At 43.4% G+C, this 20,282-nt stretch overlaps 1 protein-coding gene across 1 annotated transcript; it reads right to left on the minus strand.

Annotated features, from left to right (window-relative positions):
• Nucleotides 1-445: 445 nt before the first annotated feature.
• Nucleotides 446-14,938, minus strand: klhdc4 (kelch domain containing 4). The gene is made up of 12 exons (XM_021568459.2): nucleotides 14,720-14,938; nucleotides 14,404-14,495; nucleotides 12,880-12,958; nucleotides 10,521-10,619; nucleotides 3,481-3,617; nucleotides 3,271-3,363; nucleotides 2,903-3,065; nucleotides 2,689-2,767; nucleotides 2,343-2,551; nucleotides 1,816-2,224; nucleotides 1,609-1,728; nucleotides 446-1,271 (listed from the first exon to the last, which is right to left on the minus strand). The coding sequence occupies exons 1-12, from the start codon at nucleotides 14,819-14,821 to the stop codon at nucleotides 1,096-1,098; spliced, it is 1,758 nt and encodes a 585-aa protein (XP_021424134.1). The 5' UTR covers nucleotides 14,822-14,938; the 3' UTR covers nucleotides 446-1,095.
• Nucleotides 14,939-20,282: the final 5,344 nt, after the last annotated feature.

Raw genomic sequence — 20,282 nt, forward strand, 5'->3', positions numbered from 1 at the left:
ACTACTATTCTAAAGTATTTTCATTGTCCTTTTCAAATCACTCACTCGCTGAATTGTCCTCCCTCTGCGATATACCTTCCTCTCTCCATCATCAGATAAGAAGATGAGTCTGGAGGAGAGGTAGAGCTAAAACGAAGGAACTGTTTTACCTTTAGCATACAGCAGGGGAAGTTTGACTACATGTGTGACCGCTGCACAGTGCATGGTAAACAGTTGGGGAGCCAATGTACTACAGTATATGTTCTGGCAAAGCTTTGGTAGCAGGGTAGAGTGGTTCAAATATGTCAAGAGTTGAGTCAACAACTATTTTAAAGGCTAAAACATAATCTTCTTATCTTCAATACAACACAAACACTGGGAAAGATCAACCAGTATTTATCAAGTTGAGCCATTTTCAACACTAAACACATTGGCCATCACCTTTAAAAAGACTACAGACACTACGGAAGTATTATGGTTGGATGTTTAATGACAAATTGGTTTAGAAAACAATAATCAAAGGGGGTGAGCAATGACAAGGATTTTCTGACCATCTTCTTGAAGATATGAAACTAGAAACTAATTCCAAATACGATACAGTATACATACTGCAGTGTAGTCCAACTGCCAAAACAGCAGCATATTTTCTTGCACAGTTAGGCCTACTGTACAAAGGCATGGATGGTTATGAGGGCAGAAAATGTTCACTAAGCAGAGAAATTATTTAATTGGCCTCTTCAGTTTAAAGAAGTGTTTTCCAACTCTAATAATGTGCCATTGGGAAGAATGAGGATACTCATCAGTGGTTCCCAACTCCAGTCCTTGAGTACCCCCAACCGCGTACATTTTTGTTGTAGCCCCAAACAAACTAACCTGATTCAACTCATTGAGGTCTTGATGATTAGTTGATAAGTTGAATCAGGTGTGCTTGTCCGTGGCTACAATACAAATGTGTGCTGTTGGGGGGAGGGGGGGGGTACTTGAGGACTGGAGTTGAAACACTGATGAGTACCCTCATTTTTCCCTATGACAAACTATCACTCTCCACCTGTCTCACACACACACACACACACACAAACAAACAAACAAAGAAGGCAGATACACATACACCCTGGCTCACTGCTGGTCTTCATAGAACACCTTGGCCATGGCTATGCCCACTTTCTGCACCTTCGTGTCCTTAGCCTCTGGGCCCATGTTGGCCCGGGCCTGGCCTACCCAGTATTGCTCTGTACGGCTCTGGAAGTCTTCCAGCGCCTCACCTGGCTGCACTGGGGGGTGATCCTCCTCATCTGTAAACGCATACACCACACAGAAGAGAGTGTTACTGCTGGTGTCAACACTACTGCGACTGACATTGTGTTTAGACAGCACTGTCCCTTGAGGCTTTCTATAAGAGGCTTTTGGTTTCGGCTTTGATGCAACCTGTTCACTGCTCTAGTGGAGAAGTACATTCTCTGATATACTACGGCTTTCAGCCAATCAGCATTCAAGGCTCGAACCACCCAGTTGATATAGCCTGATATACCACAGCTTTCAGCCAATCAGCACCATTGAACACATGAAGAGCAGAATAAAGTAGGGTTAGAAACATACACCGAAAATAATAGAGGGATATTTCTCATTTACCCTGTTCGTCACTTTCTTCTTCAGATTCCTCCTCTTCGTCATCACCTCCTTTAGCCTCCTCTTCATCTCCCTCCTCATCATCCTCTGAGTCAGACCAGTCATCCAGCCACTCTTGGGTCTCTACAGAGAGAAGGGGTCAGTGTGATCAGGAAGTCAACCTCCATCCCACAGAAACACACGGACAGGCCCAGTTTCCCTCTTACTTACTGGGGTCCATCTCGACCAGCACCTCCCACTGGTCCATCTTGTGGAGGTCCAGACAGTACAGGTCGTTGAGGGTGAACTGGCGGTCACCCACCTCAAACATGCCCCCGTACAAATACAGCTTCCCATATTTCACTGTTGCCATGGCACTGGAGCGAGCACAGGGCTCGACAAGTATGGCCGAGGCACCTTCCTCACCTTCCTCCTCTTCCTCACTCTCTTCCTCCACCTGTGTCCCGGGGATTATTTCCTTGATGGTCATGACTGTTCCGTCTTCAGTGACGATCTCCTTGATGACCTCCACAGGTCCCTGTGCTGCTGCTCCTTCCTCCTCCTGACCCTCCCCTGACCCCTCCCCTGTCTCCCCTCCCTTCTTCCCCCTTCGACGCTTCTTCTTCTCCGACTTACAGCCCTGGACAAGGGGAGGGAAAAACAGGTCAACAACAATAATATTAACACAGTTGCTTACAAATGTCCAAGTAAACATTATATCTACTGTATGTGCCAAAATAGAAGTTTCCAGCAGTTACCTTGAGCTGAGCAGGGAACCAGCGGTGCTTGTTGATGTCATACAGGTAAAGGTCGTTGTAGAAGTCCCCCTCCAGAGTTTCATCTTCCTCCTCGTCACACACCCCTCCGAAGAGCAGCGCCCGGCCCGTGGGCCCCACAGCCAGGGAGAAGCCCGACCGGGCAGGTGGCTTGGAGCCTGAGGGACTCACCCGGGACCACAACCACTTCTCTGAAAGGAACAGGGAGAAAATAAACATGAGGAACAATGTCATGTGAATAGAAATCCCATTGCCTCTCTGCCCTGCGTTTTATTTTTCCAGGCTAGTCTGTAGCCAATAGTAAGTACAAGCCTGAGCAACACTGTACCTTGTTCTTCTTTGCCATCTCTCTTGAGGAGAAACATGTCAGAGTGGATGGTTCCCTTTTCCACATCTTTCTTAGCTTTCTAATAGGGAACAATAAAAACACAACTTTGATTAAAATGTCATGGAGTCATTCAAAGACTTGCTGCATATCTCTCAATATCATATCAAATTAACATGAGCAAACTTAAGAACCTGTTGTGCACACACACACACACCACTTTGGAGTATCCTCCGTAGATGATGACCCCGGAGCCATCGGGGGTAGAGGTCATCTGGCAGGCTGAGCGAGGGGAGGGGCCAGTGCCGGAGGGGGAGAGGCGACTCCAGGTGAAGGAGTCCAGACTGAAGGCGTGTACATCGTTGTAGTAGATAAAATCCCTGCAAGATAAGAAGTACACTATCAACAAAATAATCTAGTTCATTTTGCATATTTCATGCAGCAGCTGTATCTCATATTGTGATAGTTTGACCTCCATAAAGCTAGCCAGAAGGTTATCTTTCCTCTCCTCTTATTTCCTACAATTACTCCGCCTATCACCTCTCCTTAACTGACACGATAGCTCCTCCCATCATCTCTCCTTACCTAGCACTTTCGTGGAAGCCTCCGAACACCAGCAACTGCCTCTTACTCAGGACCATACGATGTCCACTCCTACCAGAGGGGGCACCTGGAACCCTGGGTTACAGACACAATACTTGAACTCACACACACAGACACAAACAGATTCATCTAGTAGCATCTCAAACATACGTTTAACACACTATTACTACTACAGCAATATGGCTCCCTCACTTGATCTGCTCCCAGGTGTTTGTGGAGAGGTGAAGAACCCAGAGGTCTTTATAGTGGTAGAACTGCTCCCCGTCAGGAGACGCAAACTCCCCTCCAAACAACCACAGCTGCCCCCCTGCCTGGGGAACTACCACCGCCTGCAGAGAGAGAGAAAGAGAGACAGAAAGGAGAGAGAGAGAGAGAAAGATGGAGAAAGTTGGCAGTGAGAGAGTTATCAGGTAGATATCATCTACTTTGGCAATCTCTCAAATCTCTTCATAGCTGTATCAAAGGTATAGTCTGTCCTCTGGTGTCCAAAAGGGAGAATGACAGCACAATGGGCAGGCTACCACCTGAGACCGGCAGTGAGAGAAATCACTCATCCACAACAGAGAAAAAGTTACAAATAAAATAAAATGTGTCAGTAATGGTGTGACATGGCTTTGAGTTCCCCAAAAGTAGAACAAAGGTGTGAAAAAGTTACCCTGAGCTGTCTAAGTGACTATAAAGAGTAAAGGTAGACTCCTGAAAGAAGGCAGGGGGGGATCTGGTGAGCTCTGTAAAGTACAAGGATGCAAACTGGTGAGGGCCCAAAAAGTTGAAAGAAATGTTTTGCACGGAAACACACGAGAAATCGATGGAAATGTTCTGAGTGGGGTTGTCTCTCTGCATTTAGATATATTCATACTGATACTGTACATTTTTACATCCACTGTGTATCAACTGTATACCCAGTGTATATCAATCATATACCCACTGTATATCAACCGTATACCCACTGTATATCAACCAGATACCCACTGTATATCAACCAGATACCAACTGTATATCAACCAGATACCCACTGTATATCAACCAGATACCCACTGTATATCAACCAGATACCCACTGTATACCGACTATATATCAACCATATACCCACTGTATACCCACTGTATATCAACCGTATACCCACTGTATATCAACCGTATACCCACTGTATATCAACCGTATACCCACTGTATATCAACCGTATACCCACTGTATATCAACCATATAACCACTGTATATCAACCGTATACCCACTGTATATCAACTGTATATCCAGTGTATATCAACCATATACCCACTGTATATCATCCGTATACCCACTGTATATCAACCAGATACCCACTGTATATCAACCAGATACCCACTGTATATCAACCAGATACCCACTGTATACCGACTATATATCAACCATATACCCACTGTATACCCAGTGTATATCAACCGTAAACCCACTGTATATCAACCGAATACCCGGTGTATATCAACAGTATACCCACTGTATATCAACCGTATACCCATTGTATATCAACCGTTTACCCACTGTATGTCAACCGTTTACCCACTGTATATCAACTGTATACCCACTGTATATCAACCGTTTACCCACTGTATATCAACCGTATACCCACTGTATATCAACCAGATACCCACTGTATATCAACCAGATACCCACTGTATATCATCCGTATACCCACTGTATATCAACCAGATACCCACTGTATATCAACCAGATACCCACTGTATATCAACCAGATACCCACTGTATACCGACTATATATCAACCATATACCCACTGTATACCCAGTGTATATCAACCACATACACACTGTATATCAACAGTATACCCACGGTATATCAACCGTATACCCACTGTATATCAACCGTAAACCCACTGTATATCAACCGTAAACCCACTGTATATCAACCGTTTACCCACTGTATGTCAACCGTTTACCCACTGTATATCAACCGTTTACCCACTGTATATCAACCGTTTACCCACTGTATATCAACCGTTTACCCACTGTATATCAACCGTTTACCCACTGTATATCAACCGTTTACCCACTGTATATCAACCGTTTACCCACTGTATATCAACCGTTTACCCACTGTATATCAACCGTTTACCCACTGTATATCAACCGTTTACCCACTGTATATCAACCGTTTACCCACTGTATATCAACCGTATACCCACTGTATATAAAAAGTATACCCAATGTATATCAACAATATACCCAGTTTATATCAACCGTATACCCACTGTATATAAACTATATAACCACTGTATATCAACCGTATACCCACTGTATATCAACTGTATATCCAGTGTATATCAACCATATACCCACTGTATATCAACCGTATACCCACTGTATATCATCCGTATACCCACTGTATATCAACCGTACACCCACTGTATATCAACCGTGTACCCACTGTATACCCGGTGTATATCAACCGAATACCCGGTGTATATCAACAGTATACCCACGGTATATCAACCGTATACCCACTGTATATCAACCGTAAACCCACTGTATATCAACCGTAAACCCACTGTATATCAACCGTATACCCATTGTATATCAACCGTTTACCCACTGTATGTCAACCGTTTACCCACTGTATATCAACCGTTTACCCGCTGTATATCAACCGTTTACCCACTGTATATCAACCGTATACCCACTGTATATCAACCGTTAAACCCACTGTATATCAACCGTTTACCCACTGTATATCAACCGTTTACCCACTGTATATCAACCGTATACCCACTGTATATAAAAAGTATACCCAATGTATATCAACAATATACCCAGTTTATATCAACCGTATACCCACTGTATATCAACTATATAACCACTGTATATCAACCGTATACCCACTGTATATCAACTGTATATCCAGTGTATATCAACCATATACCCACTGTATATCAACCGTATACTCACTGTATATCATCCGTATACCCACTGTATATCAACCAGATACCCACTGTATATCAACCAGATACCCACTGTATATCAACCAGATACCCACTGTATATCAACCAGATACCCACTGTATACCGACTATATATCAACCATATACCCACTGTATACCCACTGTATATCAACTGTATATCCAGTGTATATCAACCGTATACCCACTGTATATCAACCGTATACCCACTGTATATCATCCGTATACCCACTGTATATCAACCAGATACCAACTGTATACAGACTATATATCAACCATATACCCACTGTATACCCAGTGTATATCAACCACATACACACTGTATATCATCCGTATACCCACTGTATATCAACCAGATACCCACTGTATATCAACCAGATACCCACTGTATATCAACCAGATACCCACTGTATATCAACCAGATACCCACTGTATACCGACTATATATCAACCATATACCCACTGTATACCCACTGTATATCAACTGTATATCCAGTGTATATCAACCATATACCCACTGTATATCAACCGTATACTCACTGTATATCATCCGTATACCCACTGTATATCAACCAGATACCCACTGTATATCAACCAGATACCCACTGTATATCAACCAGATACCCACTGTATATCAACCAGATACCCACTGTATACCGACTATATATCAACCATATACCCACTGTATACCCACTGTATATCAACTGTATATCCAGTGTATATCAACCGTATACCCACTGTATATCAACCGTATACCCACTGTATATCATCCGTATACCCACTGTATATCAACCAGATACCAACTGTATACAGACTATATATCAACCATATACCCACTGTATACCCAGTGTATATCAACCACATACACACTGTATATCAACCGTAAACCCACTGTATATCAACCGTACACCCACTGTATATCAACCGTACACCCACTGTATATCAACCATACACCCACTGTATATCAACCGTACACCCACTGTATATCAACCGTATACCCACTGTATACCCGGTGTATATCAACCGTATACCCACGGTATATCAACCGTAAACCCACTGTATATCAACCGTATACCCACTGTATATCAACCGTAAACCCACTGTATATCAACCGTATACCCACTGTATATCAACCGTATACCCACGGTATATCAACCGTATACCCACGGTATATCAACCGTATACCCACGGTATATCAACCGTATACCCACTGTATATCAACCGTTTACCCACTGTATATCAACCGTTTACCCACTGTATATCAACCGTTTACCCACTGTATATCAACCGTATACCCACGGTATATCAACCGTATACCCACGGTATATCAACCGTTTACCCACTGTATATCAACCGTTTACCCACTGTATATCAACCGTTTACCCACTGTATATCAACCGTTTACCCACTGTATATCAACTGTATATCCACTGTATATAAAAAGTATACCCAATGTATATCAACCATACAGTGCCTTGCGTAAGTTTTCGGCCCCCTTGAACTTTACGACCTTTTGCCACATTTCAGGCTTCAAACATAAAGATATAAAACTGTATTTTTTTGTGAAGAATCAACAACAAGTGGGACACAATCATGAAGTGGAACGACATTTATTGGATATTTCAAACTTTTTTAACAAATCAAAAAGTGAAAAATTGGGCGTGCAAAATTATTCAGCCCCCTTAAGTTAATACTTTGTAGTGCCACCTTTTGCTGCGATTACAGCTGTAAGTCGCTTGGGGTATGTCTCTATCAGTTTTGCACATCGAGAGACTGACATTTTTTCCCATTCCTCCTTGCAAAACAGCTCGAGCTCAGTGAGGTTGGATGGAGAACATTTGTGAACAGCAGTTTTCAGTTCTTTCCACAGATTCTCGATTGGATTCAGGTCTGGACTTTGACTTGGCCATTCTAACACCTGGATATGTTTATTTTTGAACCATTCCATTGTAGATTTTGCTTTATGTTTTGGATCATTGTCTTGTTGGAAGACAAATCTCCGTCCCAGTCTCAGGTCTTTTGCAGACTCCATCAGGTTTTCTTCCAGAATGGTCCTGTATTTGGCTCCATCCATCTTCCCATCAATTTTAACCATCTTCCCTGTCCCTTCTGAAGAAAAGCAGGCCCAAACCATGATGCTGCCACCACCATGTTTGACAGTGGGGATGGTGTGTTCAGCTGTGTTGCTTTTATGCCAAACATAACGTTTTGCATTGTTGCCAAAAAGTTCAATTTTGGTTTCATCTGACCAGAGCACCTTCTTCCACATGTTTGGTGTGTCTCCCAGGTGGCTTGTGGCAAACTTTAAACGACACTTTTTATGGATATCTTTAAGAAATGGCTTTCTTCTTGCCACTCTTCCATAAAGGCCAGATTTGTGCAGATTGTTGTCCTATGGACAGAGTCTCCCACCTCAGCTGTAGATCTCTGCAGTTCATCCAGAGTGATCATGGGCCTCTTGGCTGCATCTCTGATCAGTCTTCTCCTTGTATGAGCTGAAAGTTTAGAGGGACGGCCAGGTCTTGGTAGATTTGCAGTGGTCTGATACTCCTTCCTTTTCAATATTATCGCTTGCACAGTGCTACTTGGGATGTTTAAAGCTTGGGAATTTTTTTTGTATCCAAATCCGGCTTTAAACTTCTTCACAACAGTATCTCGGACCTGCCTGGTGTGTTCCTTGTTCTTCATGATGCTCTCTGCGCTTTTAACGGACCTCTGAGACTATCACAGTGCAGGTGCATTTATACGGAGACTTGATTACACACAGGTGGATTGTATTTATCATCATTAGCCATTTAGGTCAACATTGGATCATTCAGAGATCCTCACTGAACTTCTGGAGAGAGTTTGCTGCACTGAAAGTAAAGGGGCTGAATAATTTTGCACGCCCAATTTTTCAGTTTTTAATTTGTTAAAAAAGTTTGAAATATCCAATAAATGTCGTTCCACTTCATGATTGTGTCCCACTTGTTGTTGATTCTTCACAAAAAAATACAGTTTTATATCTTTATGTTTGAAGCCTGAAATGTGGCAAAAGGTTGCAAAGTTCAAGGGGGCCGAATACTTTCGCAAGGCACTGTATACCCAGTTTATATCAACCATATACCCACTGTATACCAACTGTATACCAACTGTATACCCACGGTATATCAACCGTATATCAACCGTATAACCACTGATTATTTGTATATCTGCTCATACTTATTTTCCACCATAATTTGCAAATAAATTCATTAAAAATCCTACAATGTGATTTTCTGGATTTTTTTTCTTCTCATTTTGTCTGTCATAGTTGAAGTGTACCTATGATGAAAATGACAGGCCTCTCATATTTTTAAGTGGGAGAACCTGCACAATTGGTGGCTGACTAAATACTTTTTTGCCCCACTGTAACATTCAGAGTACGTGTAAATGTACTTGTCGAATAAAGGGGATTCTGATTTTACTAACAATGTGATACCAGGCCAACTATAACAATACCTAGTAGTATGGTGATCCACCCCCTCAGATTGAGTTTAGAAGTATATTGATTAGACATATGCATCCTACTTCGAAGCATCTCTTTGAGTAGGCTATCTATCCCTTTTCCCTGCGCCATCCAAATGTGTGTATAGCCAAGGTACCATGGTGTTCGTTAGCCAGGTAACATGACTAAACAAGGTCGTTTGTTATGAAACCAAAAACTCGCAAAATGGCCTGTTAGTTCTTAGAGGCGAAATCAAAAGATACCTATCCACTTTGCTCACCCTGGGAGCTGCTCTAATAATTAAACAAATTTAACAACAGAAACCCCATGGCTGTCTGCACTCCCCAACTCGCCATTGCAGCTAAATAACATTTTCAAAACTTATGGAGATGCGCATAAAGAACAGACGGAGCGAAGCAGCTGAGTAGGCGAATGGCTGGTTAGGGGGACGCGGGTAACTGCTCACATCAGACACACGTGATGTTGGATGAAGCACTCATTTTGATATAACATATCTGACATCACACTCTGAACTCCGTTTGATATTCAATTTGTAGGACGCGTACGGTAGGGATGGATCCTGTACTCGTTAGAGAGAGAAGGCAGTAATCGCAGAGGGAGAAGATCTGCTTGCGCTCTCTCTTTTATAGCTTAATGTGTGATACACTCTAGGTCTGCACACTCTGATCCGCTAAGGTGTTGATCTATTTTGAGATCTAAACTGCGGATATCGTCGAAAAGAGACATGTTTGCATCCCTGAAAGAAAACAGAGGTGGTTGTAGAGATGGTGGTTGAAAGGAGGTACATAGTTACCTGGTGAGCACAGCGTCGTGGAGGAGGGTTGGGGATGTCTGACTTCACCCAGGTGTTCTTCTTTAAGTTATAGAAGAACAGGTCATTGTAGAGGTACGTCTGAAAGGAAGAAAATTAACCCACTGTCAACCCTATTCATCCAAAGTCAATAAGGATTAATAACAGACAAAAAAATGGTGAATATAAATATAAAATACATTAATAAATATATGAATACATTAATAAATGTATGAATATAAAGGCTCCCGAGTGGTGCAGCGGTCTAAGGCACTGCTTCTCAGTGCTAGAGGCATCACTACAGACCCTGGTTCGATTCCAGGCTGTATCACAACCAGCCGTGATTGGGAGTCCCATAGGGCGGCACACAATTGGCCCAGCATCGTCCTGGTTAGGGTTTGGCCGGTGTAGGCCGTCATGGTAAATAAGAATGTGTTCTTAACTGACTTGCCTAGTTAAATCAAAAAATAAAAGGTGTTCAGCATATACTATATATACAAAATTATTTGGACACCCCTTCAAATTTATATATCTATGCTGACAGGTGTATAAAATCAAGCACACATCTCCATAGACAAACATTGGCAGTAGAATGGCCTTGCTGAAGAGCTCAGTGACTTTCAATGTGACCCCTTCATAGGATTCCACCTTTCCAACAAGTCAGTTCATCAAAAAGCTGTGCTGTTGGCCTCCCGGGTGGCGCAGTGGTTAAGGGCGCTGTACTGCAGCGCCAGCTGTGCCATCAGAGCCCTGGGTTCGCGCCCAGGCTCTGTCGTAACCGGCCGCGACCGGGAGGTCCGTGGGGCGACGCACAATTGGCCTAGCGTCGCCCAGGTTAGGGAGGGCTTGGTCAGTAGCACCAGCGAGGGCTTGTCTCATCGCGCACCAGCGACTCCTGTGGCGGGCTGGGCGCAGTGTACGCTAGCCAAGGTGGCCAGGTGCACGGTGTTTCCTCCGGCGCATTGGTGCGGCTGGCTTCCGGGTTGGATGTGCGCTGTGTTAAAGAAGCAGCGGCTTGGTTGGTTGTGTATCGGAGGACGCATGACTTTCAACCTTCGTCTCTCCCGAGCCCACTGTCAACCCTATACCCGATGAGACAAGATAGTAGCTACTACAACAATTGGATACTACAAAATTGGGGAGAAAAAGGGGTTCAAAATAAATAAATAAATACAAATTTAAAAAAAGCTTATTGTGAAGTGAAAACATCCAGGACCAACAACGGCTCAGCCGCGAAGTGCTAGGGCAGACAAGCTCACTGTAAGCTTGAGTGCTGAAGCGCGTAACTGAAGCGCGTAACGCTCACTCCAAAGTTCCAAACTGGATGTGCGCTGTGTTAAAGAAGCAGCGGCTTGGTTGGTTGTGTATCGGAGGACGCATGACTTTCAACCTTCGTCTCTCCCGAGCCCGTACGGGAGTTGTAGCGATGAGACAAGATAGTAGCTACTACAACAATTGGATACTACAAAATTGGGGAGAAAAAGGGGTTCAAAAAAAATAAATAAATAAAAATAAAAAAAAAGCTTATTGTGAAGTGAAAACATCCAGGACCAACAACGGCTCAGCCGCGAAGTGCTAGGGCAGACAAGCTCACTGTAAGCTTGAGTGCTGAAGCGCGTAACGCTCACTCCAAAGTTCCAAACTGCCTCGGGAAGCAACATCAGCACAAGAACTGTTTGTCGGGAGCTTCATGAAATGGGTTTCCATGGCCTAAGATCACCATGTGCAAGAGGTGTAAAGCTCGCCGCCATTGGACTCTGGAGCAGTGGAAACGTGTTCTCTGGAGTGATGATTCACGTTTCACCATCTGACAGTCTGACAGACGAATGCATAGACAGACACTGTAAAGTTTGGTGGAGGAGGAAAAATGGTCTGGGGCTGTTTTACATGGCCCAGCCTTAGTTCCAGTGAAGGGAAATCTTAATTCTAGACGATTCTGTGCTTCCAACTTTATGGCAACAGTTCGGGGAAGGCCCTTTCCTGGTTCAGCATGACAATGCCCCCGTGCACAAAGCGAGGTCCATACAGAAATGGTTTGTCGAGATCGGTGTGGAAGAACTTGACTGGCCTGCTCAAAGCCCTGATCTCAACCCCATCGAACACCTTTGAGATTAATTGGAATGACGACTACGAGCCAGGCCTAATCGCCCAACATCAGACTTCACTAATGCTTGTGGCTGAATGGAAGCATATACCTGCAGCAATGTTCCAACATCTAGTGGAAAGCCTTCCCAGAAGAGTGGAGGCTGTTATAGTAGCAAAGGAGGGACCAACTCCATATTAAAGCCCATGATTTTGGAATGAGATGTTCAACGAGCAGGTGTCCACATGCTTTAGGTCATGTAGTGTATATGAATTGTACCTTTTTGCCATTGAAGAACTCGCCTCCAAACAAGATCAGCTCATCCTTGTCGGGGTGTGCTGACAGTGAGGCGTTCAACCTGAGTGATGAGACAAACAGGATACCACTACTATCAAATCAAATCACATTTTATTGGTCGCATACAAATATTTAGCAGATGTTATTGCAGATGTAGCAAAATGCTTGTGACACCTGGCTATGAAATCTCCTAACACCTGGCTCTGACTTGAGCTGCCACACCTAACACCAGGCTCATGTTCGTCAACAAAACTAAGGAGATGATTGTGGACTTCAGGAAACAGCAGAGGGTACACCCCCCTATCCACATCGATGGAACAGTAGTGGAGAGGGTAGTAAGTTTTAAGTTCCTCGGCATACACATCACAGACAAACTGAATTGGTCCACTCACACAGACAGCATCGTGAAGAAGGCGCAGCAGCGCCTCTTCAACCTCAGGAGGCTGAAGAAATTTGGCTTGTCACCAAAAGCACTCACAAACTTCTACAGATGCACAATCGAGAGCATCCTGGCGGGCTGTATCACCGCCTGGTACGGCAACTGCTCCGCCCACAACCGTAAGGCTCTCCAGAGGGTAGTGAGGTCTGCACAACGCATCACCGGGGGCAAACTACCTGCCCTCCAGGACACCTACACCACCCGATGTTACAGGAAGGCCATAAAGATCATCAAGGACATCAACCACCCGAGCCACTGCCTGTTCACCCCGCTATCATCCAGAAGGCGAGGTCAGTACAAGTGCATCAAAGCTGGGACCGAGAGTCTGAAAAACAGTTTCTATCTTAAGGCCATCCGACTGTTAAACAGCCACCACTAACATTGAGTGGCTGCTGCCAACACACTGACTCAACTCCAGCCACTTTAATAATGGGAATTGATGGGAAATTATGTAAAATATATCACTAGACACTTTAAACAATGCTACCTAATATAATGTTTACATACCCTACATTATTCATCTCATATGTATACGTATATACTGTACTCTATATCATCTACTGCATCCTTATGTAATACATGTATCACTAGCCACTTTAATTAACTATGCCACTTTGTTTACATACTCATCTCATATGTATATACTGTACTTGATACCATCTACTGTATCTTGCCTATGCTGCTCTGTACCATCACTCATCCATATATCTTTATGTACATATTATTTATCCCCTTACACTGTGTATAAGACAGTAGTTTTGGAATTGTTAGTTAGATTACTTGTTGGTTATTACTGCATTGTCGGAACTAGAAGCACAAGCATTTCGCTACACTCGCATTAACATCTGCTAACCATGTGTATGTGACAAATAAAATTTGATTTGATGTTCAGTAGGCACGAAACAGCAAAGGTTTTGAAATGTAAAAAATCGACAATGAGACAATTCTTATTGTACAAGATCAGCCACAGTAACTCCCTGGTTTCAACACATTTTCTCCCGTTTTGTGCCCATTGAACACGATCCAGGTCAACACATATCAACATCTAGGACAGAGTAGTGGGTCACCTGGGTGAGGGGGGCGGGCAGGCGGTCTCCACAACCGTTGTCTTCTTTGCATCCAAGGACTGAAACTCAGCTATCAGCGCAGCCAGGTCCTCCTGTATCAATGCCAAAGGAAAACAACACAGCAGTGAACAACAGCTGAAACTATTCACTCTGTACAATGTCATGTAATTGAGTAGAAGTTAATTGAATTTCACACACACGATTTTATGTAATAAGATGTTATGCTATAAAGACATTGTAATGTACTGTAGAACTATCTAGCTAGCTAATGTTAGTAGCCAGCAGTTGAAAGGGAGACAGACATGCCTAACGTTACCTCTTCTCGTTTAGACCGCTTTGAAATCTTTTTATCCATTTTGGCTGCTGTCTTCTCTGCTCCTTTCACTTTCTTTTGCTCTTTTTTACCCTTTTTGCCCATTTTTACAGGACAGTACTAGCTACAGATTAGCTTTGAATCAGTTGTTGAATCAGAACCACATGGAAATTGTCCAGCTAAATAAACTCACATGTACTTCCACAGACAAGCGCGGTTCACTTCCGGCAACAACAGCGAAGTGACATAGAAACATGTCTATTGTCTATACAGTATGAAATAGTGCCACCTGTTGCACTGGATGTAGTACTAGCTCACTCCTAGTAAAATGAGAAGCAGGTTTAGACTCTAGAAATATTTAGTTCGGGAAAAACTGTAAATCTAAAAGAATATCAACTTGGAAAGTGTAGGCTAGTTCTGTGGACCAGTTATCTGGGAAGCATTGCAGATGTTATTTCACACAATGAGTTCAGTAGATTATGCTACATTTAAAGAAATTATGTTTCCACTCATATTTGTATCATATAAGACATAATGCCTGGTATTGTAAAGAAGTATGTTAAAGGGCACGTAAAAGGATTAAGCTCATTGTTTTTAGAGAGGACAAGCCTGTTGCATGTTGTCACATAATTAATTGAGCTGGTCAGGAGAGTCCCAATCACTCAGACCTATATCTATCCTACCCTGTCTTTCCATTCATCTTCTGCACATCTACCATTCCAGTGTTTAATTTCTATATTGTAATTACTTCGCCAGCATGGCCTATTTATTGCCTTAACTCCCTTATCTTACCTCATTTGCACTCACTGTATATAGACTTCTTGTCTTCTTTTTTTCTACTGTATTATTGACTATGTTTTGTTTATTCCATGTGTAACTCTGTGTTGTTTTATGTGTCGAATTGCTATGCTTTATCTTGGCCAGGTCGCAGTTGCAAATGAGAACTTGTTCTCAACTAGCCTACCTGGTTAAATAAAGGTGAAAAAATACATATATATATATATATATATATATATATATATATATATATATATTCCTCCTGGTGGTGTATAATTTAACATCACCTTCAAATTGATGAAACGAGCGTCAGTTTACTGTTGAAACCCTGTGACAGGCATAGACCATGTGCACCCGGCAGGCTTCATGTATGGCTCTCACACAAAGTGTCTAATCTTGATGCTGTTTTTGGCCACTGCCTTCCTTGGTTTCTCTTTGAGTCCTGCCCTGATCTACAGTTGTAGCATTGGGGTATAACAATTTATTCTGGGAACCTTAAGGAACATGGTCAGTATGTCAGCATGCACGTGGAAGTTAGCTGATAGGATGGTTGGTCAGATAAGGTTAGTCACATTAGGCAAGTAGTACCGGTGCATCAAGTCTGACATCAACAGCTTCTATCCCCAAGCAATACGAGTGATAAATAACTAACAAAATGGCTACATGGTATGTTTACTGACCTTTTATTTAAATATTTGCACTGTCTCTATGCCCACTCACAGGGCCCTACACACTCACACACACTGTCACTCCTAATAAAATCTTGGACACAGAGCATTGGTAAGGAACTGTCTTTTTTAGGACACACCACTTGTTTTTCCATACATTGAGCGTGTAGAAGGGGCTCAGGCATTGGATACTCAATGGCCTTGAGTGGCAAGTCTGTCACATTCAGATTCAGCCTCTCACAGGCCAGGGCCAGAAGGCCATGGCCAGAGGGTCATGGCTTCTCGGTGAGGATGGCAAATCTCCTCATTCACTTGGGTCAAAAGATCCCTGCTTAAAGATAGCTGCCTGGGCTGGTTGTAAAGCAGGAGAGTGATCTCTGCCAACCAAAGCTTCCCTGGTCATCGAAGGGGTCTCGAAGATTAGGGATAAGCCCTGTTCCCTCACTCTGTTTACTGGAGTGGGGACTATTAGGCATAGAGTGGGAAAAAGCGTAAGGCGTTATCCTTGCCAAGGGTGTGCTAGTGCTTTCACCCCTAGTGGTGCATTCTCCCCACTTGGGGATGGAGTCTCTAAAAACCCTTACAGGATTGTCACCTCTAACAGTCTGGATCGATGCGAGAAGCGGGGTCTCTAGAGGCTGGAATAAGCTAGTGCCTGCATGTCATGCGCACCCAAGGGTGTAATAAATCTGCAGAGGGGGAAGAGAGTGTGTCCCAGTAAATGGGGTACTTCGAAAATGAGTGAAAACAGGCTCAATACTCGTGGATTGTGCCCTAGTGAGTGGCGACAGGTATGGCCATAACATGTCACCATGCTGGGCTATGTGCAAGAGAGAAATGATGTAATAATGGAATGACGTAAGACGTCAGATGGTGTAGCTAAAAGAAAGAAGGAAACATACTGGTTTCCCAGATGTCCTAATCCTGAGCAGTAGAGCAGCTACAGTATGTGTCTGGTCGGTCTTGGCTCTAAAATATTGTGGAAGTAGAGTGTGCCTTGACTGCACTTACCAAGCGCAAGTGTAAAAACAGGACGAGGAAAAGACCTGAGCGTTGTGGACTCGCAAATAACCGATAGCTGTCTGGGGCTCTGACACCTTCTCTTCTTTTTAACCAGAAAGTATAAGTAACTGTACTGATAGTACTGAGCTCGATAGATAGGGTTCTCCGTCAATAGAGCCAAGTTTCCATTGGCTTGTCAAAAAATCCCCAAAACTAAGTGGGCTGCAGATGTAGGATCTTAATTTGAGCCAGTTTGCTACAGCAGGAAAGTTCTCCTGCAAATGTGATAAAATGTAGATCCTACATCTGTAAGGGAGTTTCATGGGTGAGCCAACAAAAACCTGTTCCCCTGTTAAATAAATTAAAACTGAGCTAATGAGTGACAGGAAGCCACAGAGTGAATGGGGAAGTGTTAATCAGGTTACATTTACATGCCTTGTTCACCTAGAGTGATGGCAACCAATAAGATCAGAGGGAATGCGGATATGCTGACTTTCGCCCCTGGCTGAAACCTGACAAGGCTCTGAGGGTAGAGTCTAAAGGGCTCTACACAGGCTAAGCAAAGGGAGGCGACGGAGTCCCTTTGCGTTGCATTCCAAAAATTCAGCTGCACAAATGAATGTAGAAATACGCCGAGAGCGATGCAAACAAACCTCCATTGCTCCATTTGCTGTGTAAATGTTAAAACTGTGTAAATTAAGGGACGATGGCACTTGGGAGTAAAGTGCAGCTCCTCCATTTTCTCATGTGAGCAAGGCCACGAAAGTGAGCTGCTGCACAGTGATATAAAAAAAACTGCACCGTGCCTCCCCACTGCCTTTTCATGCGGAGAGGGGGAGAAATGGCTCACGTTAAACCTAAGAGAGAGAGAGAGAGAGTGTAAGGCAGGGAGGCGTAGGCTTTGCGCGCTATCTTCCTCCGCTGCCAGTACTGCGTCCTAAGAGTGCGGACATGCTGAGCCTAAAGAGCACTACACAGTCTTAGCAAACGGAGCCGACGGAGGTTCGTTTGCATCGCGTTCCAAAAATTCAGCCACACAAACGTACGTAGAAATATGTAAAGAGCGACGCAAACCGACTTCCATCTGCTCCGTTTGTGTACAGTGTAGCTAGCACCTGTGCAGCTCACTTTCATGGCCTTGCTCACATGGAAAAACGGAGGAGCTGCACTTTATCCCCAAGTGCCATCATCCCAAAGCCAGTTTGTTGTTCCCTCCAGTGTTGCCAACTCCTCAGTAAGGAAAGTAGCTATTGGCTGTCCTAAAAGTCGCTAGAAGTTGTTAATTAAATGACGTCATCGCCGAATTTGCATAATTGACCATTTGCATGTAAGTGTGATGGATGCAGTAGGAGAGAGGAATAACATCATGGGAGAGACAAAAAGTGAGTAAAAAAACACCCTAAATATGTTTAGAACTACAAATTAACTTTCTTCTGTTTCTTCATGTTTTTTTTAATGTCACAATTCCAACCCACCTCCGTTATCCGGGCTTGGGACCGCCAAAAGTGACCCAAAAGAGACCCTCTGGCAGAGTTACTTAGTTTTCTATTTCATTTTTTATTTTATTTTTAGTTTTTAAGTTTAGTTTTCTTAATTTGGTTTGGTTTGTAACCTTATGGTCCACTTAGGAGCCTACATCAAGTCACAGTAAAACATGAACATTTTTAACCATAACATTTTATTTTATTTTTGTACAATCGACATTAACAATCTAAATGGACCAAAAAGAGAAAATAGAAAAAAACTGTCAATGGCAATGTGAGACAATTATGGTAACTAGTCTGGCCTTAATTCAGGTTAATTGTTTTGTTTTTCCAGACCCTCCTCCACACACACAAAGGGTGTGCTGGCTCACAGAAAGAGTGGGTCATCATCATTTTGGTCAAGGCTCTCTATGGCAGGTTCAGCAACTGAGGGAGCTGACTTACATAAGTAGGCAGCTGATGTGCCAAAAAGATGAAAAACATTATCAGGCAACTGGTGCTCATAGCAAGCCTCACCAGACAGCTTCAGTCCATATCGAATGTACAGGATGGAGTTAAGAGTCTGCAAGGACATTTGTTTTCTATTTTGCTTTTTACCACACTCATCTGGCTGAATACTCTCTCGACTTCAGCATTCGAGTGTGGCAAGGACAACACAGACACAGCATCCATGGCAAGTTCTTGAAACAGGTTGATATCAGCTGCATCCCTGAACTTCCAAATCTGACTCCAGAAGCCCAGTGTGTTTTTTGTCTCATTCCATTTACTAAGATGGATGGCACGCCGTTTCTGGACAATCTTGTATATCTCTGCAGGGGAGTAGCCAAGGACCTTGGCTATTTTTTTCTATTTCTCCAGGACTCTTATTGTGCTTCAGAGTTTCCTCCACATTGAAAACTAACATGTACTGCAATGCTTCGATGTTGTCTGGCAGTCTCACCCTCAACTCATTAGTGAGGGAGATGGTGAAGGCTACACACCGCTTTCGGACATTGTTTTCATCCTCAGGCGTAAGGTGGAGCTCAGCTGCTTTTGACTCAAAAAGGTAACCAAGGTACAGTTTGGGACTGATGTATCCATCTATTGGCCCTTTGAGTACATCAACATTTGCCAGTGGATTCAGCACCCTGCTGCTCACAGACTTGATCAGGCTAACCAAGCTGTCATGTACCTCTGTCATGTAGCAGTGTTCACTGGACTTGGTGACTGTGAAATGCAGCCTAAGCTCCTCCCACTGGTTCAAAATGTGTGAAACCGCAGGTTCAATGGAGAGCCAACGTGTGGCACACACCTTGGTTATCTGTAAACGTTTCTCCACACAGTTGATGGTCTCATATATGGCCTTTTGTAGGCCTCCCTGCGCTTTGGAGACACTGAAAATCAGTTATAAGTCTCTCGTACCAAGTACTCCACACTACGGGGATGGTGTCATTGGAAGCATGACTTACAGCAAGCTGCAGAGAGTGGCACACACAGCGAATAAGAACCAGATATGAGGCCATACTCCTCCCCCAGCACTTTATGGGCCCCATTGTTAATCCCCGTCATAACAGAGGCAGTGTCAGTCCCTATCACCAGGAGTTTCTCTTTTTTAAGACAACACTTCTCGAGGAAAGCCACAACAGCACGGGCTAT

This window comes from Oncorhynchus mykiss, chromosome 2 (assembly GCF_013265735.2).
Source record: "Oncorhynchus mykiss isolate Arlee chromosome 2, USDA_OmykA_1.1, whole genome shotgun sequence".
Lineage (NCBI taxonomy): Eukaryota > Metazoa > Chordata > Actinopteri > Salmoniformes > Salmonidae > Oncorhynchus > Oncorhynchus mykiss.